The sequence below is a fragment of the Hippocampus zosterae genome, chromosome 1 (genome assembly GCF_025434085.1).
Source record: "Hippocampus zosterae strain Florida chromosome 1, ASM2543408v3, whole genome shotgun sequence".
Lineage (NCBI taxonomy): Eukaryota > Metazoa > Chordata > Actinopteri > Syngnathiformes > Syngnathidae > Hippocampus > Hippocampus zosterae.
The window spans coordinates 16,550,466-16,574,339 of record NC_067451.1 but is presented as its reverse complement, the minus strand read 5'-3'; the positions used below and the strand labels follow the sequence as shown (position 1 = coordinate 16,574,339).

At 42.3% G+C, this 23,874-nt stretch overlaps 3 protein-coding genes across 7 annotated transcripts in view; 1 reads left to right on the top strand and 2 right to left on the bottom strand.

Annotated features, from left to right (window-relative positions):
- Positions 1 to 23,874, bottom strand: part of LOC127600451 (heterogeneous nuclear ribonucleoprotein A0-like) — a 219,843-nt gene that overhangs the window by 71,947 nt on the left and 124,022 nt on the right. The gene's annotated exons all lie outside the window — the stretch shown is intronic.
- LOC127600472 (probable E3 SUMO-protein ligase RNF212) lies at positions 258 to 9,239 on the top strand. 2 transcript variants are annotated; one of them, XM_052065067.1, is made up of 13 exons: positions 258 to 832; positions 1,001 to 1,123; positions 2,855 to 2,916; positions 3,005 to 3,079; positions 3,366 to 3,422; positions 3,504 to 3,562; positions 3,625 to 3,678; positions 5,876 to 5,937; positions 6,412 to 6,472; positions 7,077 to 7,104; positions 7,184 to 7,238; positions 8,249 to 8,312; positions 8,972 to 9,239. In XM_052065067.1, the coding sequence occupies exons 2-13, from the start codon at positions 1,015 to 1,017 to the stop codon at positions 9,081 to 9,083; spliced, it is 798 nt and encodes a 265-aa protein (XP_051921027.1). In that variant the 5' UTR covers positions 258 to 832; positions 1,001 to 1,014; the 3' UTR covers positions 9,084 to 9,239. The 2 variants fall into 2 exon arrangements, with proteins under 2 accessions (XP_051921027.1, XP_051921036.1); XM_052065076.1 differs by having other exon boundaries at positions 920 to 1,123.
- fgfrl1a (fibroblast growth factor receptor like 1a) overlaps positions 17,834 to 23,874 on the bottom strand; it is a 46,493-nt gene continuing 40,452 nt past the window's right edge. The window contains exons 4-8 of one of the 2 annotated variants that reach the window (XM_052064831.1): positions 23,484 to 23,543; positions 21,143 to 21,442; positions 20,579 to 20,751; positions 19,778 to 19,958; positions 17,834 to 19,544 (exon numbers count right to left, since the gene is read on the bottom strand). In XM_052064831.1, the coding sequence (XP_051920791.1) occupies positions 19,132 to 19,544; positions 19,778 to 19,958; positions 20,579 to 20,751; positions 21,143 to 21,442; positions 23,484 to 23,543 (1,127 nt within the window). In that variant the 3' untranslated portion in view covers positions 17,834 to 19,131. The remainder of the gene's footprint in view (positions 19,545 to 19,777; positions 19,959 to 20,578; positions 20,752 to 21,142; positions 21,443 to 23,483; positions 23,544 to 23,874) is intronic. The other variant, XM_052064839.1, reaches the window with a different exon arrangement.

Below are 23,874 nucleotides of genomic sequence, written 5' to 3'. Positions count from 1 at the left end.
ACATCACCAAACAAAACCACCTCCATAGTCACATCAACAACTTTGTTTAACATTGTTATTTCAAAAGCTAATGCAATTAAGACGGGTTGCTTGTGCCTATCTGTGATCAAACTGTAGCTATGCTTACCTTTTGACTTTTGCCATATTAATGTAGAAGTGGTTCTTTTGCTCTAGAAGTTTTCCCATCCTGGCCACGGTTTCCAAATCACTCGCTGTGAAACGAAGTGTGGGGCAGTTGTGTAAATTAGCCCTGCTCACAGACAGAAATTCATTACAGTAGTCGGCAGATATCTGAAGATTTACTTGTGTAATTTCACATTTGATGGGTTGACAGGTACACATGCAGACAAAATATGCATGTATACTGTACTACCATCAGAAATAATTTTACAGATGCACCATAATTGAAGTAAAATTGTGTACATTATGATTAAAAAAAGACAAGTGTATAAACAGCCCACGACCAACTATTTTTACCAACTAATTTTGATAAATGTCTGGCTCTACTTGTGTTGGGCTTAAAGAATAATAATCATTTAAAAAATGCTAAAGTAGGTCGACACCGAATGTATGCAGTTGACAGCCTGCTAACAGCTAACCGTTTGACTGCGTTGCGGAAGGGCCGCCCGAATTCGCAATCCAGTATCAAATATTGATTTAATAAATAATTTATAGCGCACTTCATTCGTGTGAGGGTTAAAATAGCGAGAATGCGACCCTCGGGATGTCTTATTTTCGGTGGAGACCCAATTTAGCCCTCGCTAAGATTTAGTTAAAAGAATTTTTAAAAAGCACCGGGATAACCACCACAAGCGCTGACACTAGTTATCGGGTAAATCTACATTTATTGATAATTCCTTACTTGTTTAACAAGGTCAAAGGGAAGATTCAACTTAAAATTATCTTAAACTGCTTCCAGATACGTTAACTGGCTCAGTCTCGTCGGTGGGTGACGTTAGCCGTCAACAAGCATGCTAACTTTCTGTCGTCTCGACACCAGGAAACCCTCCAAACATGTCGAACTGGGTCTGCTGCAACGCCTGCTTTCTTCCGCCCTCATCGGAGCGCAGACTGGCCCTCGCCACGTGCGGCCATGTCGTGTGCAGTGTTTGCTACCACAAAGGTACAGTATGTAACAAACACTTCTATGAAGTGTTTAAGAACGTTAGGGTCGGGAGGAGGGCATGCTTAGGCCCTCTATCTGTATTTTTGTCGGTCAACGTTTGGGGAAACAGAGACATCTGTTGGGCGTGTTCTTGTATTATAAAGAGCTGGATTTTCAACTCTAAAAGTAATCAATAAACGGGAATCTTTACCATCTCGTTTCATGAATACCTTGATGACAGCGTATATTAAAAGTGAGCATCAGTGTTTTTTTTATGCAGCTCACGTGTACAGCGCCCGAGACATGTCCATTCATTCATTCATCTTCCGAGCCGCTTGATCCTCACTAGGGTCGCGGGGGGTGCTGGAGCCTATCCCAACTGTCTTCGGGCAGTAGGCGGGGGACACCCTGAATCGGTTGCCAGCCAATCGCAGGGCACATAGAAACAAACAAACAACCATTCGCACTCACACTCACACCTAGGGACAATTTAGAGTGCTCAATCAGCCTGCCACGCATGTTTTTGGAATGTGGGAGAAAACCCACGCAGGCCCGGGGAGAACATGCAAACTCCACACAGGGAGGCCGGAGCTGGAATCGAACCCGGCACCTCTGCACTGTGAAGCCGATGTGCTAACCAGTGGGCTACCGGGCCGTTGATATAAATTGTGCAGAACGCTGTATCTGCGCAAAAAGTGCAAATGTATCATGAATCTATCCAATGCAGTTTGGTCAGTAAATCGAGCAAGACGAGGGCACTTTATAAATCCAAGTGAAAGTGAGCTTCATTTGCTAATTCGTGTTGTTCATGAGACTGACATTAATCTTTAGTTTTGTATTTAATGCACACACTATCAATGGCACAAACTGTGCCCACGATTTTGTATTTTGTGGCCACAAACTAGCATTTTGTGCCCATGTTGCACCTACATTCCAACAGGTTTCTGACCTCATCACATGAGACAATCAGCTCTTATGAACACAGTAAATGATGTAAGATCGAACACCAACTACCTTTTGGGATGGTGTCAGTCCGAGTCTTATTGGACCCAAGTGCTGCATACTACAGTAGATCATACTTTTGGAAACTGGGGTAGGACTTTGACAGTCAGGTTAGGGCCTACTTGGAGGAAATTAGTTGTTTTGTGTTCAAAGAAAGTTTTTAATCTGATCAAAAGGCCATGATGTGTAGGGTCCTTCATGGATCAGTACGAGCAAAACATTTTGTTCATTCTGTATATGCAAACCTTGGGCCATATACTTCAGAATACCAATGTGGGCTATCATGGTATGCAGATGACACACAGCTATGTTCAGCAATGTCCCCAAATGACAGCATTTCAATTAAAGTCAAACATTTTCTTCACAATAAAGATGGAATAAGATGGCAAAAGAAGTGAAGTCAGCACCGAGTATAAATGGTTTTAAATCCAGATTAAAAACCCTCGACCCCATCATAGCTATGTTGAAGGTCTTTCAAAGCCTTTTTAAAAAATCTTGTTCTGGCACTGTATGTTATTTTAGTAAGATATTTACTTTTACTACTCTTTACTTTGCTTTTAAACGCCGTTAACTCTTGTACTTTTGTAGACAGTATCAGAAGCACATTGAGTTACCTTGTGTATGAAATGCATTCTATAAATAAAGCTCCCTTTCCTTGCCTTGTCTGAATCATTGCAACATATTATCCCAATTTTGGCCACAATTTGTTTCCCCATGTAATTTTCAGTTTTTTTACATCTCCTTCAGGTAAACAAGGCAAGTGTTTGATCTGCAATGACAAATGTAAAGTGTTTCCTCTCACTGACCAAGTGAGTACATTATCTAAGTGTAACATTTGACTGCAAAATGACACCTGCAAATGGAACATTTTTTACTTTTTTTTGTTTGTTTGTCCAGTGTCGCCCAGAAGTGAAGGTGCTGTTCTCCGACATCAGCATCGTGGCAAACAAACATTTGTCAGAGATCAGAAAAGTTTGTTCATTCATCTTTGCTTTGCATCTACAGTATTTTGTATTATTTATTTATGAGTTCAGACTATTTATATTTCACATTTAACAAACAACCATCGTCTTCTGTGACACATTGTAATCATTAAATAGGGTTTTCCCCATGGAAATAATGTAAATACAAAATGTCGCCATCATAACACTATTCTGTACTGTGCAGACATTAAGCAGCCCTGCACAGTCAATTGGGTGACCCCAATGTTAATGGTATGTGTTTTGTTCTGCTAATTGTCTCTGCTTATTCTCTACAGGTTCTAATGTTCCAGGCCAAACATGGTCAAAGATTGATGGCATACTACCAGAAAAGAGTGAGATATCTTCTTTTGCCCACTCTGAAACCACTTTACAGGCCTTCATCTCCATTTTTAAAAAATTCTTGAACAAAACAGAATGAGAAAGTGGAGGAGGGCTGGCTCAAGATGAAGCAGGAAATGCAGCAGATGTCCAAGTGAGTCAAATCTACTGATGCTATCACAAGGTGGGGGAATTTTTCTTTTCTCTCTGTCACAGGAAGCTGAATGAACGGAGCGCCTACATCGCTAAACTGGAATATTCACTTCAAAGGTATTTGTGGCATCTTTATCCTGATAATTATGGAGGCAGTACAATATTTCAACATTTCCAATTGGACTCCATTTTAGTCTAGTTATCAAAAAAAAGCTCAAAACCATTTTCAACTTTTTTTCATTCATTCATTCATTCATTCATCTTCCGAGCCGCTTGATCCTCACTAGGGTCGCGGGGGGTGCTGGAGCCTATCCCAGCTGTCTTCGGGCAGCAGGCGGGGAACTTTTTTTCAGTTATTGTCAATCAGCAGGGTGTTCTCTCCTCTACCACTTGGGTTCACTGTTTCCACATTTATTGTTAAGCACGTATGTTGCCAAGAAAGAATATTACACAAATTAGGACACACTCCTCTTGTCTTTTCTTCTCTTTATCTTGATAGCTTTAAATTTGTGTGTTACAAAACGGAAATGGAATGGAATGTCTGAAAGACATTGGTCACTCTGAAGCAGGAGTCTTTTTGTTTTTCCAGAGAAATGAATGAAACAGCCAGGTTACAATCATGGGTCACAATGACCCATGAAATATTTTCTTTGTGTAACCAAAGAAACAAATATAGCAGAAGTGTTAAAATAGTTTTTTTGTCTGTTTGTTCTTTTTAAATTCTATCAAATGTGTTTCTCAGAAAGTGGTAATAATGTTGCAGAATTAATTTCACCCAATGTTAAGATTAAGACATCCTTTATTTGTCCCACAATGGGGAAATGTACAGTCTACAGCAGCAAGATTGTTACATCATACAAAATATATCTCACCAACATAATTCATCCATCCATCCATTCTTTGAACCGCTTTTATCCTCATGAGGGTTGTGGGTGTGCTGGAGCCTATCCCAGGAGTCTTCGGTAAGTACACCCTGAACTGGTTGCGGCCAATCGCAGGGCACACATAGACAAACAACCATTTGCACTTACAATCACACATAGGGACAAATGAGAGCATTCAATCAACCTACCATGCATGTTTTGAAATGTGGGAGGAAACTGAAGTACCTGTGGAAAACCTACGCAGGCACGGCGGAGAACATGCAAACTCCACACAGAAAGGCCGAACCCAGAGGATTTTAGGTCACCCTGGGTGAACATTCCTGTGGTGGAGTCCCTGCGACTGGAGGCTGGGCTTGGCTCCTGGTGTGGATGCCCCCGGCCACCTAGAGATGGTGTGTCGTCACTTTGGTTTCCTGTGCTCAGTCATAAGTCTAATTTTTAACAGTGCTTATGATAAGGTGCTGTACAAATCAAGTTGAATTGAATTCAATTGTATAACCTCTGGACTGAGGTGGACGTGCTAACCAGCTGACCTCTGTGCTGCCTGACCAACAAAATATCCCACCATTCTTTATGACTCAATTACTCCCCGTTTATGTCAATATTTGTAGTTGATTACACTTCTTGGGCCACTGTGCGTATTAAAATCAGAAACAAACATATGCATAGGGTCAATTTGACCTGCATTACAACACAACTTCTTTTCACATTTCAATAACTTGTTTGAAAGCCTTTTTGATCATTTTTAGCATTGTTTAAACCTCCTAATACATTCAATTGCCAGGCACAGCTGTAATGTACCGAAGTCAAATTGACCCTTTTTCCCCCTTGGGATATTCAAAAGGGTCAGGAACGAGAACAAAATACCCATAAATATTGTTTACCTCCATTGTTAGTGTAGTATATTTCATCAGTATTTATAGTTGACTTCAAGTCAATTTGACCTGTAACACAACATGCAGGTTAAAGAATGTACAGTATTTCCAGAAAAGTTGAATGAAATCCCCCACAATTGTTTTTACAAATGTCGTCACCCAGTTTTGATGAATAGCATCATTTTGAATGAATAAGTGCTTTTATGGAACGGTTTGGTCTTGACCTTGCACATATGGCAAGCGCCTCACAGTGTGGTCTTTGTGCGCCACCATCGCAATCTCGACAAGCATCTTCCCGCTTTGTCTCTGGAATGCCATGAGGATCATCCTGTTCTGTTTCCTTGCAATCAGAAACAAAATCAAGAACTGAGTGGTACAATTTGTTTCATGGCTTTTATTGTGGAAGCTGGCATCCAAGCCTAATGTCACAGGGAACTTTGTGACCCCAGTATTGATGTTAATTGTCTGACCTGAGAACAATCATTGTTGTTTTTTTTTTCTTGAAGAACAAGTATTTAAATTAATATGTTTGTTTATTCTGTGCAATCCCTCCAGTTTAAAGTCATCATCGATGTCCCAGATGAGCCACAGCTCCCAAAGCTTGCATGAAAAACAAGGTAGACAAAGTCTGTCTACCTTAGTGTTAGTTGTGTCCACTACAACAATAAAAAATTGTTGGCTAAAACAGCTGGAACCACATGGTCAGCCTGCCTCCAGTTGTTTATGATCCTGCATATCGCAGTATATTGGTTGCCAGTGAATCGCAACCCACGTCTTGATAAAAAGCCATTCACACTCACATTCACAGCTAAGGACAATGTACGGAGTTCCTGGGAACAATGGAGATTCGAACTCAGACCTCCTTACTGTGAGGCAGACGTGCTCACCACTAAATCACAGTCATGTCCAAACTCCCAAAAGCAACCAGGCAAAGATTACATTGCAATGACCACCCACATGGAGTTTTAGTCACAAAGATGGCAGGTCTTAATGATAATTGTTGTAATTATCCAAATAATACAAATGTCTTTTAAGTTGGTAGGAGGCATTTTTCCTCTTGTGTGTGTCTCACGATTCCTTCTTTGCTTCAGTCCTGCAGTTCCCGTTCAGCTCTCCCATGCCATTCTCCAGACATTCCTCAGCCAGCAACATGTGAGGGCCATGAACCCAGTTTTTGACAGTGTGCATGCTCACACACACGCACACATGCACACACACACACACAAACTCAAAATCCTCGCTTCACCTGGCATCTTAGGTTAGGTTTAGCCACTGTAGATCTTTGCTCTACCCTGCATATCAATACACACACACACACTCGAACAAGCGCAGCTTTGCTTGGCTTCAGTCACCAATCCCTATTGGGTTTCTCGGACCTCATCGACTCAGACCTCCATTGGATGCCGGCGTTTTGAATGTTATTTTATCTTACGTGACTTTTAGATTCTCGCGCCTGAGCAAAAATTTCACCCTTGACTCATTGGCAGATATTATGTCAGTCAGCACTTTTTATTGCAGGCCTCGCTCTGAGGCCAATACCATAGTTTATTTATTTACTGTTTGTCCTGGTTTCAGCTTCGCAATGTCCTTAAGTTTAAACCCAAACATTTCCTCAGATGAAGTAGTTAGTAAAGACACAGAATCATCTTTTGGCCGAAAGCCCTCTAAATGCATGGTGGTGGTGGTGGTGGTGTGTGTGGGTGTGTGTCTGTGTGCAATTATTCTTGTTCTTGACATTGTTTCTCGTGTTCAGCAGTTTTGACAACGTGAATTTTTTCCAAAAAGTAAGTGCTTATTATTCACATTTAAACTGCTCGGACTTGAAGAGACATGCTAACTTTTCTATCACTGTGTGTATATCAGCATTCAAGGGTCCCCAGGTTGTCACTGAGTAGTCCTCCACATGACAGACACATGGGTAAGTACTGTTCCTGTTCCACCATGCTTAAAGTCTCAGTTATGGCTTCCCAGGTATGTCTTTTAAAGGTTTAGCCTGGGGCCTCTTTGGAAAGTCCAATCTCTGAACCTTCATGCTACCTTTCCTTCACCCTTGTTGGATTACGTGATTGGGTTGAGAAAAGATTCAATTGACTATCCATTTGTGACAACAAGAAAAAGTTGTATCACTATTTTTTTATGATTTTTTAAAATTATTCGAGTCATGACTGTGAAATTTGAGTGTCTTAAGATAGTCTGTAAAGTACATCGTGTGCTGCTGCTTTAAATTTTGCGGCTGTAAAGAAATGAATTGAATACAACTTTATTGTCAAATGTGCACAGAATTGTGGGTAGTATCCTTTTGTGAAGTTTGGTCAAGAATAACCTTTGCTAAAGTGGGCTCACATCCAAGCACCTTTCCAAAACATTTGTAAAAATCGTATGAGCCTATCCTCCACACACTTCATCTCTCTTGGTTAGGAAAGGAGGAATTGAGAGTCCACAAAGGCCCTATAGTCTGTTCAAAAATGCTCTGATATTGGTGGGTTTTGTAGAGGATAAAGAATATATGACATTGAGTATTGTTTCTTTTACAAAGAATTGTCTTTGTTTTATGTTTATCATGAAAAGAAACTGAATCTTGAAATGCAGTTAGACACCTTGAAGCCTCTGTTTTGATGAAATCCCTCTCTGATGCTTATTTATAAGTTTTCGCTCACAAGTTAAAGCAAAAGCTCTGCTGTACCTCAAAAAAACTTGAAAGTCTCTTCATCTCAGGGCCCCACTACATCCAAACAGCAAGATATGTGAGCTTTCTGACAGGATGAATAATGACAGGGTGGACAGTTTCGCATTTAACGAGTGAATCGTCACTCAGCTACCTGATTCATTTTACAAGTTGACTGCAGTGTTTCACAAACATATTTTGAATTTCTGCTATAAATTCTATTATGATACATGCTACTGTATATGCTCTGTGTTTTGTTGCAGGCGCAATTCCTCAAAGGAAGTCCAGCCAAAAAGCCAACCACTCTAGATATTCGACCAAAGTCAGGTGAGTCCTTCCGTCTCACTTTTTTATTACTCAGAGTTGGGGATTCCATCAGTACTGAATGAAGGGCCGTCAGTATATCACTGACGGACTAAGCATCAACGCAAGTGTTTTTTCAATCAATCGGAAATCGTCACTAACCATGTCAGCACCGACGAACCATGTCATTTTGGCACTGACAGAAATATGCAGCGGGTTTGCTTCGAGTGGACAGAATTGACTATGGGCTCGTCTCATTCCTCTAATTGCACATTCCTTGATCATGACTTCTCCCTTTACACTTTGACGAGAAATTCCATCAAGGAGGGAAGAGTGGAAATGAGACGGTGTCTCCTCGATGTCGTAATTTGATGCTAAAGATGTCATTACATCCATGATGCGTCACAAATGCACCGTCCGTGTGGCAGAATTATTCCTATTGTCACCAATATCCACTTTATGATTATGTTTCATGTGGGATTAAATTAAAATCAAATGTCACAACTGTTACGCTTCATAGCGTTGCAGATGCGCTGGCGCTCGTATTGCCTTTGATTAGTTGTCATGACATCAGAAATATACAATTTTTGAGTTAAGTATTTTATTTATGTGTTTATTTGCTGGGAAACCATTTCGGGTCCGGGTTTTCTGTTAAATTTCACCGTGACTCTGTGGCCTCCTAGACACTGCCCGAGAACGCCGCTGACGCCCAACGTGTCCTTTGGACACGCATCCACTTGGAATTCGCCCATTTTCCAGTCTTCCCAGCCCTTCCGGGTGAACCCTCCCATCTAAAACCAGGTGCATGCATATCCACCTGGATGCTTATGACGACTTTTTCCACTTTCTCGAAGAAAGGGAAAGCACCTGTTCTATTCACGCATATAAACTGGGATTACATGAACAATAAATGCAGTTTACGGCTACGACACATCAAAGGAGGCCCCACAACTCTGTGTTTGTGTGTGTGTGCGTGTATGACCTCAGTTGTACAAGTGGCGGCAAAGAGTAAAAGTGTCGAAATAGAAAGTTGATATCACCCAAAGTCAGGGCAGGAAGGAAAAGATGATGGCGGCAGCAGATTCATGTGCTCAGACACGTCCCCCATTTCTTCCATTGTCCTCGCTTGTCAGCCTACTGAATGGCATCTATTGAAGGAGGCTCAGGTGTGACTGTGTGTGTGCATGCGTGTTCCAGGTCTGTGCATGCCATATTGCTGCTGTGTGGGTGCGTGAGAAGCTAAATTAAGACTATTGTGGAGAGTCAGCAGGCCGATCCTCCTCCTGCGTGTTCCGTTTCCTGTTTTTTAAGGTCCACTTAGCAAGGAGTGACTCCCTCAAGGCACAGCAAGGCTCATTTATTTACAATACACTCCTGTCTGCGCACATATAAAGCTGGAGATCATGACATGCGATATGTGGTCATTCTGCCCTTAGAAAGTGAAAAGGGAAACAAATTTGAAGTTCTGCCTTAGGTGTAAAGGATTTCAAGCTGATAACAGGTGTGGCCCATCAAAAAACAAGTAAACTAATCAGCATGCCTTGAAGAAGATAGCAACTTTTGGTAGAACGGGACAACATATTGATGAAAGTTTTGGATCCCATGCATTGTCGGTCTTTCTCCAGGAAGTGAACAGGTGTGAGCAAGTGGGAAAAACGAGCAAACCAACTGGCGTCGACCAGCTGGCACTTTTATACGAACTGGCCAACATACAGACAAACGTATCATGATACACTCCATCGGGTGAAAGTGAAGTCTGAGGAAAATGTGAGAAGACTTATATAAACTATCAGTGCGCGTTTTTGGGGAGTATCCATTCTAGTTCATTCCAGTGGTTTGTTCATCGACACAAAATTCATTCAATTATGCCGTTAAAGCAAGTATTGATTAGAAGAACAATCAACAACTAAGGACCCACTTTCAATATCTGATTGACTGATGAATCTGTTGAGAAGTGTGTCGCGATACTTTTTGTCTGAATAGGGTCAGTGCTTTTCCCCTTGTTTTCTTTTTCTTCCAAACTCCTAAAACTATGGTTGATCCTCTCACACAAAAGCCCTGTCACTCTCGCTCTCTGACTATGCTCCACACACACAAACACACGCGCGCGCGCGCACACACACACACACACACACACACACACACACACACACGCACTTCACCTCTGCATGGCTCCAGGCTGTACAAATGAGCCGGGCCCACTTTAGAGAACTAAAGAAAACTATTCTCTTGTCAGTCGGAATTATTGAGAGCCGTGTTCCCACAGCACGCACAGACACAGACACAGACACAAACACAGACACACACACACACACACACACACGCACACACACACGCACACGCACACGCACACGCACGCACACGCACAGATATATCCCTCCTTCCAGTCAAGTGTGACAGAGAGAAACTTGTCTCTCCTTAATGTGATCCAGATTTCACACTTGGTCACACTATGAGTTGGGAGTATGTTAGTGTAATCCCCCAGTGTGGGCAAGACGTGACATGGCCCAAATGATTTCACAGCACAGATATTTGTCTTTGGATGAAGACATTTATGCTCTGACACTCAAAGCATGTCGAGTGTTTACTGTCCACTTTGTGGTTGATATGCTAAATGTGCAGAAGACTTTTTAATGAGCCTCATAGTTCAGATGAGAACTTTGATGCAAGTTAAATCAGGGCTTGTATTCGGAAAGAGTGTGATATTTGTTGTTGAAAATCACTCAGCACAATGTACATACACATAATTACTTTTTTTAAACATTTAAATAATAAACTTTAGAAAGTTGAGGAAAAAATATTTAGTACACCCACTATTAAAAAATACATGACAGCCACACAGACTGAACAAAAGGACTGACCCTTGCTCATCATGGTGTGCGTGTGTATGTGCGTGCGCGGTAACGGGGCCATCGCGGGGGCATCAAATTAGTTGATCAAAAATTCGATCTTCTGTCCAAAAAGTTTGGGCATCCCTGTTTTAAATGGTAATTCCTTTCCTACGAGTCGGACCTGAATGGTGTTAGGACTGTTCCATTTAATCTCTCCCAAATTTCCAATCTGTTCACCAATATACATCTATCATCAATTGTATCCATTGCTGCAGTGAGATCAAGACGAGCACCGACACTTTACCTGCATCAGTGTTCAATCTTATATCATTTAGTACTTTAAAATAAGGTGTAAATATCAAATGAGTGCAGTACAAAAAAAAAAACAAAGTCTACCTCATGATAAAATAAACAAACGTTCATTCGTTATACAAACAAGGAGCCCTTGCCAGGTTACCCTATGCCAGCTGACTTCAGGCAAGAGGTGGGATAGACACTGAACTGGTTGGCGGTCAAATCAAACAAATGAATGCCTGATGTCTAATTTTACATGGCAGAGCTACCAACCTATAGAAATTCACCTCCAGAACAGTTTGTCTGAATGGCAATACCTTTTTTAAATGATGTCAAGAACATTACTGTGGGACAATTATTGCAGTATATTATGCAATCGTATAAAAAGAGTTCTGCATACTTTACAGTTGCACAACAGTCATTCTTACACTGTTATCATGACTTCAGTTTCTTTTACAAAGTAAGTGAGTTGAAGGTTAAAGGTTCACACACTGTACTTGATTTGCACAGTTGCAAATTGGGGACTGACGCATAACGTTACTTTCCCATTTTTGGCACTGGTTGCCAAGTAACTGAACAGAAAGATGCTTGGTGCCTTTTTGCGCTGTTTTGGACTGTTCGGACGGACAGCCTTAGCTTTATATATAGAAGAAGGAGGTGAGCAGCAGCTAAAACAAGCGAATAGGCTAATCCAATTCTAATGATATGGTAGGATCTGGCGGAGTTTAGGCTCATCCTTGAGCCAAAACTCCATTAAGACTAGTTCTACCTGTTCTTCAGGCTGAGCAAGAAGCAATCTTGACAGCCCATTGGAGAGAGTTGGCACAATACTCAGGAGATAAATTCACCAAATGTGTGGTTGTTCACCCACAAATGCAAATACAGTGCACTCCGCTTAATAGAACACCATTGGGCCGAAGCGCTTCTGTTCTACTAAGCGGAGTTTCTATTAACCGGAGACACTTCATTAGGTACACCTTCAGACACGTCGATGACCAAGTTATGCACGCAGAAAAACCCCTGCTGACGAGTTAGAAGAGATATTTCGACTGTGGACGTCCATATCTTTAATCAAACAACAAAACAACAACTTTAATCAACTTCAGTCAAACATCTCAAATCACGAGAAAAATTTCGTTACTTTTGTCTGGAAACAGGAGTCCGTAATTTTGCGGTTGACTTCCCTCTCAATGCGCTGGATAAGAGGGAAGTCCTGGAAAGCGCGGGCGTACCTTCTGAGAATCCGGCAATGCATCGTATCGTCTGAGTATGTCCTTCTTATCCGCAGGTGATAGCCCTCGTCTCTTGAATGAAGTTGAAGCCATTGTGACGTGCGTGTGTCTATGTGTGGAGTGACGCGTGCTACCTGTTACTGTATACGGCTAGAACTACCGCGTTTTCTCGCGATAGTGGTACAGTATCGCGATAGCTACACTTCGAAAACCACTAGTTTACAATGTTCATTGCTTACGGCCTGTTCTATTAAGCGGAGATCTGTTCTACTAAGCGGAGTATCTTTATAGGAAATTGCATTAGGCAAATCCGTTCCAGAGCCTTTTGCTCTATTAAGCGGATTACTCTATTAACCGGTGTTCTATTAAGCGGAGTGCACTGTACTAACTAATTTTCTCTTCCATGTGTTTGCAAAACTCCACCTCAATGTCTCATAGTTGGCACTCTGAAATCACTCTTCCTGTCACAATGTGCTGCGCCTCAATTGAACCTTTTTCGATGTGTCGGCAGGCAACTAGCTTGTTCGCCAACAGCCTCCGCAGCACAGCATGGCACAACATACACAATAAACGGATTGGTGAATCGTACTTCATTTGAGACCTGCAAGATGCGTCGTCTCCTCCACGTGGCACTGTAGTCTACACCCTTAACAATACAAGTTTTGTGATTGTGTTTTATTTGACTCATAAATTTATCAGAATATACCGAGGGCTCTGATAGCTATCTTCTTATATCCATACAAACACACACACACACACACACAAAACCCTAAACACAAACCGTTGTGCTTTCAAGTGGAAAATAGGTGAATGGAGGAGGTTGACAAGTCAAAGAGGAACAGGTGAAGATTGAACACACATATGCACTTCTGTAGGGCCTCTCTCTAATGCGCGTACACACACACACACACACACACACACACACACACACACACACACACACACACACACACACACACACACACACACACAAACTCAACCAGGCGGACTGTTGTCTTTCGAGGGGCCCGCTCTCCAAGTGTCTGACGCATACTTGAGTGATGTCAGCGTGGCTGCTGAGAGATTATTTTTTCTGTCACACAGAAACACAAACACACACACACACACACACGCTCATCCTTATCACACACACTATCACCTTTTACATTCTTGTTCATATCAAGTCAGAGTGTGTGCATGCGTGCATGCGTGAGTGTGTTTGTGTGCACACATGAACAAAATTGTTGGTAGCCGTCTGATGATGAAACAAAAACAGTGGTCACAGTAATAACGTGAATTTGACTAAACCAACATGCCTGCGAAGCTCGTGAGGAGAAGCGGATTAGAAAATGGACGGATGAATGGACATGTTCAACCAACGTGTATGCCGCAATTAACATCACAGGTATCTAAAAACTTGTCATCAGTCTAGTGGCCTATTTTAAGAGCGACCAGTAGTTACTGTGCTGTTCGATGACAAGGTGTGCACCCAACTAAACATGGACCATAGGAATCGGATGGGAGAATTGTCTCAGGAGACTTGAAAGGAAATTATAAATTAGCATCTTAAATCTAGAAGCTACTAGAACATCTCCAAGAAGCTTGATGTTCCTGTGACTACAGTTGCATCTCTCAAGAAATTTAAGATCAACGGGAATGTAGCCAATCTCAACACTAAGGAGATAAATTTCCTTCCTTCAGAAAAAAACCTTCAATGAAAGTGACATGAAAGTGGTGGTGGAGGTCCCCAAAAGGAGAGAGGAGCAGGGTGGACTTAACAAAATGTATTAATAATAGAGAAAACTAAATCCAAAACAAAGTCCTGAAACCAACATAACAAATAACAACCCATGACAGTAAGCACAAGCAAGCGCAACGAGCCGACCCTGAGTGGTTGGGCAGGGAGTCCTTTTAACAGAACATACTAATTACATAATGACCAACAGGTGTCCCACTGTAGGAGGAGTCCTACAGTGCCACCTGTCGGTCACAAACAGATCCACCATGACAGAAAGTCAAGCTCCACATCGGTGGAACTTTCTGGCAAGGGACTTTAGCTCTATTTTCACAGCCGCAAATAGGAAACACAGCAAGAAAATAACCCGATGCCAACTGTACCGCATGGAGGAGGCGCTATTCTAGAGAGAAATGTGCTTCCCAGTGTCAGAAAGTTTGATTGTGTGTTTTGCAACAGGCTCATGACCCAAAACAATGAAAACACACAGCTTAAAAACATGGCTGAGAAGCGATTCTGAAGTTGCCTTCTATGAGCCTTGATCTAAATGCTGTTGGACATCTGTGGATGGAGCTGAAACACACGGTCCATTCAAAGTTACAAAAGGCCTTTGATTGCACTGATGGCCTCAAAAGGTTGTGCAACAAAATATTACGGGTAGCATCATTTTGTTCAGGCCTGTTTCATGAGTTTCTTTTGCAAGCTAATTCGTTTGAACTACAATTTCAAAAGCAAGGTCTGATTTTCATTACAATTGTATTCATTACTGTTGTCAGATTCAAGTTATTTCTGTGACCGCTGTGGGGTTTTGTTTCTTTAAGAGAGGGGCAACAATTTTAGCAACAATTTTGTCACGTGTGTATCTGTGTGTGTATGTGTGTGTTTGTGTGTGTATGTGTGTTAAGATTGAGGAAGACAGGACTGTGAGCTTAGGAGGCTTCTGTCACGTCTCTGTGTCAGAATAAAATTCTTTCCTCTGCCAGCTTCGCCTTTCCCATAGGCGGTGGGTTGTAGCATGCAAGGCAGACCCAAGAGGAGGGAAACAGTCTGTGGCGGTGCAAGCCTCCGCTTTTTTGTTGTTTTTGTTTTGCTGCTTCTATTTTATTGGTAGCTTTTTAGCCCAGTGAAAGACTGAGTCCAACTGCCGCCACATGTGTGTGTGTGTGTGTGTGTGCGCATGCATGCACAAGTTACATGGTTTACTTGATGTGTCTTTTCAGGTCATTCTTCCTGGTGTGTGTGTCTTTGTGTGTGTGTGTACGTGTGAGTGAGATAGAGAGCGTGCGTGCGTGCGTGCGTGCGAGTCCGTCATGGTGGCTGCCTCCATTGAGCACCTGAGCGACGTTCCTTTACTTCGGTGTGAAAAGCTCTTTGGACAGCTCTTCTTCTTCAGAGGGCACAGCTGCTGTTGACTCAAACACGCAAGAATCTCCTCCATGACGACACACACACACACACACACACACACACACACACACACACACACACACACACACACGCTTGTTTTCACAAGCACACTACTCACACACCACAGGCACCCCATCTAAGTGGACAACAATTTCAACAAGAGATTTCACAGGCTTTCTAAGAGGGATCTTTAAAATGGGTTTAAGCTTTCCAGTCAGGGTTTCAAATTAGGTTTTTTAATGAAGTTTGGAGTTAGTGCTTCAAAGTATGGTTTCAAGACATATTTGGGGTATTAAACTAGGATTGAGGCTTCAAAATAGGGTCTCAAGCAAGGTCGTCAAATGAAGGGCCCGAGTCATGGTTCAGGGTTTTAGATAGCGGTTTTAGGGAAAATAGGGTTGAAAATTGGGGGTTCAAGGCTGGTTTAGGGTTAGCAACCAGGATAGGCTATCAGGTTAGGGTTTGGATCTTGGTTTTCAACAAGCACGTGAGCCAAGACATCAAGACATCAATCATTGCGTGTATTTTCGCTTGTACTGCACCTCGGAGACAACCGGACATTTGCTTCATTTTAGCAGACTGTCGATAAGTTAATTGTTTTTTCTCACTGGCATTAGAAGACAAGATCCTCATCCTTTGAAAAATCACAAATGTACAGTCAATAGAAGCATCTGGAGGCACTCCAGCACTGCGCCTGGATGGTGTCACGCTCTCCAAAAAGACGACACAGCCAACAGCAAGTCACATTTCAACCGCAGAAGCTTTTGCGAATCGCCTCCGGCAGGATGAAAAGAGCCAGACCGGCGGAAGACAGAAAAGTCGCGTGCAGAGCCATGACTCAGGTGACGCGTCGACAACCTTTGATGTTCTTACCTCGCGCCAGATCCTCATCCTCCTCTTCCTCACGTCGAATGTGAGTACGATGAGGACGTGGAGCAGATGTGACGTAAAAGGATTTGCAAAACAGGACGAGAGGAGCAACGTTCCCCTTTGATTTGTGCGTGACGTGCGCTAAACTATTATTATTATTATTATTATTATTACTATTGTAAATAGTACTGCGATTTATCCATTTGTGTTCATATTGTATTTAATTGAAAGATGTTTGTTGTTGTTTTTTTTCTCTTCTTCTTTCTACATACATTCTTGCTGCTGGAGGCTGTAAATTTCCCCATTGTGGGACAAATAAAGGATATCTTATCTTATCTTAACGATCAGTGACAGGCTGCAGATGATGTGTGCCCAATTTCCATGGATGCAGATTATCAGGCTGGATCGTTTAAAATCAATAAGGATTTTTCATCTGGAGCGCGACAATATCACAGAGAAAGATGGAAGTCACAGAAAAAACATGTGAGAGCACACGTGCCAAAAGGGTTGCAAAATAGGCGTTTGATCCATGATTTCGGTTTCAAGTTGGGGTTCAGAGACAAGGGTTAAGGTTTCATGGCTGCGTTAAGGTTCCATGCCAGAATGCCACAACTTTAAAATAAGGTTTCAAGAAAGGATTAGACTGTAAAATTTGGGTCTAGAACGAGGGTTAGGGTTATAAAACACAGTTTGGCTGTTGTGTCAGGGTTTCAAAGTAGGTTGAGGGTTTCAAAGTGGCCTTGTAGAACTGTTTTAGGGCTTCAGAACGGTGTTATGTTTTCAAGATAGGGTAGGAGTGTCCGGTTTTAGAGCAGTGTATGGGTTTCAAAATGAGAACTAGTTTGAATTTCAAGTTATTGGTTCAAACCTGGGATTGGGTTTCAAGATATTTTGGATTTTGAAATGAGGGTTTCATAGCTGAAACATGGTTAGGGATTCATGACTGGGTTAGGGTTTCAAGATAGAGTGTGCATTTCAAAGTAGTGTTTCAAGCCAGGGTTAGTTTGAAGTCAGACTTTCAAATTAGTGTTAGGATTTCCAGTTGAGGTTTCAAAACAGTATTCGTGTGTCACGGTAGGGTTTCAATTTAGAGATATATTAATTTGAAATTAGGGTTTCACAGCTGGGTTTGGGAAATGGAGGGCAAATCTGAACAAATGCTGTCAAAGGTCAACCATCATAATAAATTATACACCATTCGGATTGTAGTCCACATTTAACACTCAAATCAAGAATGCAACAGATTACATTATGTAATGGCAACAATTTCTATGCAATAAAAGAGCAACTGTACAAGATTGTCCATACGAGTTTACATAACATATATCTGCCAACAGGTATAAATAACATTATTTTACAATGACACCATTGTGCGCATACATATATATATAGATATATATATCTATATATCTATATCTATATAGATATATAGATATAGATATATAGATATATATATGCATATTTATGCAGTATAATGCCCCAAAGAAAATAAATTAGAAATGCTGTTTTCTCCCAATCTTGAACATTTTTAATTGTTTTCTTTTTATTCACTAATTCCACTATTTAAAAAAATTGTTTTTATTCATGTACATGCATACCAGCGCTAAGACATATTAGTTTGTAGTGACGGCAGTCTGTTAGCTTTCAACACAGCACAGGCAAAAATAACAACGTATTGTAATTGTAGAAATAGCTTCACAGATTTTAACTGGTATAAACTTGAGATGCAGTGTGATGTCCAATGTGAATGCATGCATTCCATGGCCAAAACATTAGGTACACTCAAGATGAGCTCCACAAAAAATGTCTCGATAAAGAGTGCTAATTTAAGCCAGCGGCAAGATTTCAAAATATTTCATCCTAATTTTTTTTTTAATCTAAGGAAACTGTATTTGGGAGCCAATTAAAAAAAAATAAAATAAAAAATCCAACCCAGCATTCTATAGTGAAAGTGAGTCATCAAACTTGTCTCCCTGAAGTCCTTCCTGTGTCTTTTGAGATATGACTTTTTGTGGGTCTACTCACGATCGACATGCCTACCAAATTTCACGATGCCTACTGAAACTGGCTTTGTGGGCTGTATTTTAAAATAAGTGCACATAATGGTGGCTGTGATGGTCTATTTCATGAAATATTTTTGCAGTGTTTAGCAGCCTTTTTTTCTCGCCTTCTCCTACTCCCAGAGACGCGAATCGGGTTAGTGTGTTTCTTGAACTACACTGACATGAAACTATAACATTACACTCACATTATTACCGTACATTTTTTACAAAACAAGAAGCATGCTAAATGCTATATAATCATATCTGACTATGTACAGGAGACACAATTGTTTTTGAATGGCAGAACACGAGGGCCTGTTTATTCCTCAATAGTTAGCTTAAAAAAATACTCTGAGGGACTTTTGATTGTTTAAAAAAAAAATCTCTCTTTACATTCTTCATTGTGTTCCGAAATGCACTAAAGTGTCATGGCTGTCATTTGTCCCTCTGTTGCTAACACTGGTAGTGAATGTGCTGGTGTTGGTGCACTTTGCCATCCACGTGCGAGTGCGTGTGTGTGTGTATGTCGTGTGTGTAGATTTGGGGGTAGATCTTGGAGGAGGTCAGCGGCTGGTTCTGGTTCTGGTGGGCCACGTAGTCCTCGTAGGACAGGCCATCCTTGTCGGCGCCGGGGGACGCGCGCTCGCGGCCCGCCACCGGGAGCCGTTGCGAGACGGGGAGGGCAGAGGAGGCTTGCGAGGAAGACGAGGAGGAGGAGGATGACGGGCAGGTGCGTTTGGACTGGCAGAACCAGAGGAGGGCAGTACCCAGGACAAAGGCCACACCCGCCGGTATCCCGATGATGACGGGCCAAGGCAGGCTGGGTGAGGCAGCTGTCAAGACTAAGTTGTTTTGGGGCTTCACATCTGCAAGGACACAATCAAGATCAAATTGGTGGTCACTCAAAGAAGTCAAATTGTGTCTTTTGGGGCAGGGCTTCTTGAGATTATTGAGAAATGGGGTTTTCAAGACTGGATTAGGGTTTGGAACCAGGATAGATTGACGACTCGGCACTCAGTGAATAACGTCACTCGCCGGACATTGCCCAGGCAGAAGATATTGGACTCGGAGCATTATGGAAGCAGATTTGGATTCTTACCTGGCAGCACAATAAGGTAGGCGCTCCTAAAGCTGTAGCCCATGGTGTTAGCGCCCAGGCAGATGTACATGCCAGCGTCTTCCTTCTTAGCACGAGTGATCAGAAGCTTGTTGAGGTACGAGCCGTCGGGCCGCGACCAAACATCCCCCGTGGGAAGGACCACATAACGGTGGTCCCCTACCTGAATGACAACATGCAACGTTAGCATCAAATGGCATGAGATACATTTAGCCCTTCGGAAGCATATGTACACCCTGTCATTTTTTTCTCCTTTCTCTGACACTGTTAGCAAAACATTCATGAAGCAATGCTGTGTAAAATGGGTTAAAACTGTCACATGCATGACAGTCCAAGTAGTTCAAGGTCAAGGTCATCTTTATTGTCAAATATGCTTTATGTATGATGTGCAGCATAGATGAAATTTCTTCCTCTCAATCCTCAGTGCAAACATGCGGTGCATTAAACACACATAGCTAAGACAAGATAGCAGCTACACTGTATAAAAAGACATAATATGTAATCTGAACAGTTCTTTGCCTCCATTGTTGTGGCTGCGGCTATAAGATGGTCAGTGCCTGTCGTGGCGGCGAGACCCGAACCCATGTATGTTTGTGTTTGTATAATTTCATTATTACATTTCCTGTATTTTCATTCACGTTGAGTTGAATCTGATTCAAAATGACCCATTCGGCCGTTGATATCCTTCCTAAAAGTCGTCACGACAAAAGGTCCAATCAGATGGCTGTGATATCACCCCAGACTGCAGTTATCCGGGGTACACGCTGTGAGGTAGCGCCGTACCTCGAGTGTGGAGTTGAACTTGCTCTCGTCACCGGCCTCCACCCGCTTAAGCCACTGGATGACAGGCTTGACATCGCTGCGCACTTTGCACTGGAAGGACGTGCTGCCACCGTAGTCCACCGTCGTGTTGACCGGGTGAGTGCCTGTCAGGATTGGCTTGGAGTTGGTGCGTTCTGTCCACATGCACACGCAACAATAACATTGCTTTTCAGTTGTCACTCCCAATTGCTTTTATATAAATCATATAGTCAGGGATGGACGGTGCTATCGTTTCTCTCATAGGAAAGGTATGTGTTGCATGATGAAATGTTTATACAGGACACACATTACGTATTGAGTTAGTTACAGTACACGTGAAAAGTGGATCTCAAAGAAAAATCAATCCGCTTTAAATCCGAGTCCAATCATGCAAACAAATCTGGAGCTTTATCTTCCACTTGTCGTGTTTCATAAAACAAGATATAAACACACATGTAAGTAGATAGATAGATATAAGACATGGATTTCTATTCACGCCACACTTTGGAAGAATGACAACAACACATACTATCGTGTAGAACTCACGTATGACTTCCACTTTGTAGGTTGCGTTGATGTGTCCCGCTCGGTTGGACACGTGACACGTGTACTTGCCGCTGTGCTCCGGCGTCAGGCTTTTGAGACTCAGAGTCCATTTCTTCTTCCCGTCTTCTTCCACGCCGCCATTTTCGTCATTGCCGTGGGCCAGCGGCCGACCGTCCTTTAGCCACACGATGTCGGGCCGGGGGTTGCCGCTGGCCGTGCATTTGAGGCGCACGGAACTGCCCACTGGCCGGGCGATGACGCGCTTCCTCATCTTGGCTGGCTGAGTGAAGCGAGGGCGCACTGCAGGGTAAACATAGGCAAGGGTGAGCGCCGGGTGCTGGCTGAAACATTCACAGGTGGGAAACCGTTTCAAATAGAAAGTCTGATTCGAGAGATGGGAAAGCCCGCCTCAGAGACAGCGGACTCTGCTTCCTCATGGAAAGGGTCTTTGAAGCATTCTCCCCTCTGATTCACTAAGTCAAGGTCAGCAGCGCCCTATTCCCACTGTACCCCCTTTTGAGCTGCTGGATGGCGGAGCCGCATTTCCTCTAAGTTGTTCGAACATTGTTCTCCGCCATGCCCTCACCAAACTTCACTCACGCGTGAAGTTTTACCTCCTCAGTGACCATCAACGATGCATTCCGCTTGGCCTGTCGGTACACATCAGCTGCCTTTGCAGTCTCACAGGCCAAAAAGGTGCAATAGGACTCCTTTTTTACTTTGATGGCATTCCTTAATGCTAAGTGTCCATCAGCCACTGAGCACCTTGGATGGACAGTGCAACATTGGAGAGTACTGGGACTCCAGGTCACTTAAAAAAAAAATCACAAAACAAAATTCATATCTGAGGTGGTGCCCGCAGTTCAGAAACATCAAGAATTCCTTTACTTCTACAGTCCCCACAGCCACACATGAAAATGTCTTGTTATTCCAGCACCGTGTAAACAAGTAGGAGTAAAGAGTTATGTGACACGTTCTTATAAATGGCTCTCGACTGGGCGGGATCGCACAACAAACATTCCCAAAAAGGCTTTCAAGTCTGGTCCCCTTTGTCCCTGTCGGCTCATAGAGGAACGCTACCGGACGGCCCGAAATGATCTTTACCAGACGGGAGGAGGAGCGGCGGCGTGTTTGGACATAAATCCAAGAGGAAAAACATGCAAAAGGAGCTCCAAGGGATTCAAATGTAAATAAAACAAAGCAAAAAGCAATGGGCTGATGTTGCAGAATATGCATTAAATCAAAAGGGAGGTTGAGCAGGGAGAAGATGGAAAGGGAGGTTCACGGCGAGGTCAGAAATTAAACATGTGTTTCCTACTTGTGACATCATCATCAGAAGGCATATGGCCTGAATAATTCCACGTCGAGAAAACATTCGTCACAGCCTTTAATTTGACTTATGACTCAATGAGGATTGCTGCACATGTATTTTTGGCAGTTTCACTCCTGAACTTTAACCTTGGTCGATCACATTAACGTCACGATCAATCCGCACCAAAAACGAATCAGCAAAGCAAGTGAACTCGTTACCACCTGTACGTCAAGTTTAGGGTCGACTGGATAAACACGGCAGGAAAATGAAGGGCTTTTATTTGATCTTGGCGAGACGTGGTTGATCACAGGCTTTATATTTTGGCACATAAAACTCTCATGTCAACAACCAGACATGGTCAACGTAATGTGTTTAGCAGCTAATTTGTAAGTGTGAGAGAGAGCCAAAAGCAAGTGTGGCAAAAAAACTTAATACAAAAGTATTGGGACACAGCTCTTTAATCGAATAATGGATGTCAAGAAATATGAAGATGAAACGATTCAAAACATACAGGGAGCAAAGTTCCATTAAGATAGTGGTTCTTAACATTTTAAGAGGTACCGAACCTCACCAGTTTATGTGCACATTCACCGAACCCTTCATGAGTGAAAAATAAATATATATAATTCAAGATATTAAAAAGAAATTTATATAATTCATGATATAAAATTATTAAAAACAAAATAGGAAATAAAATTTCAGGAGATAAGTATATACTGCATACAGTATATATATATTTTTTTGTACGACGTACTACCACGACAGTCACACGTTGACTACTAAGCAAAATAAATTTCCCGCAGCACTGATTGGACAAGCAATGTCATGTGATCATCTGCAGCCAGTGACGGCCAAGCGGGCGTGTCAGAACTAATTTGGCATCTTGAGTGTGTCCCACCCTGCATGGCAGAGGCTCTGTCGAACCCCTGAGACCGACTCACCGAACCCCTCGGCTTCGATCGAACCCAGGTTCAGAAACACTGCATTAAGAAAATGATGTCATATCTTTTTTTTTTTAATGGTCATTACCTAGCTTCCCGGCCAGCTCCGAGACATGGTCCGAGTTGGCAGCTGCGGCTCGGGAATCATCTAGAATGACAAATAAATAAATAAATTAATACACAATTGTTATGAGCAAATTATTACAAATTGAGGAGAGTAGGCATAGTTGATGTTCAAAATATTGAATGAATCTTTCAAGCAAACCAAAAAGTCAAGATTTCTTTGAAAACACACTCACACTTATCCACAGAGACAGAATCCGTGCCCAGCAGTTGTTTGCATGCCTGGAAACATGAATACCAACTGTCCTGTGTGCATGTGTGTGTCCAGGGGGCCAGTATTTTCCTAAAGGGTCGTGTCCTTCCAGGATTTAATATGGAGACACTGGATATGTGGACTCAACCTCTGTATGCCTGTG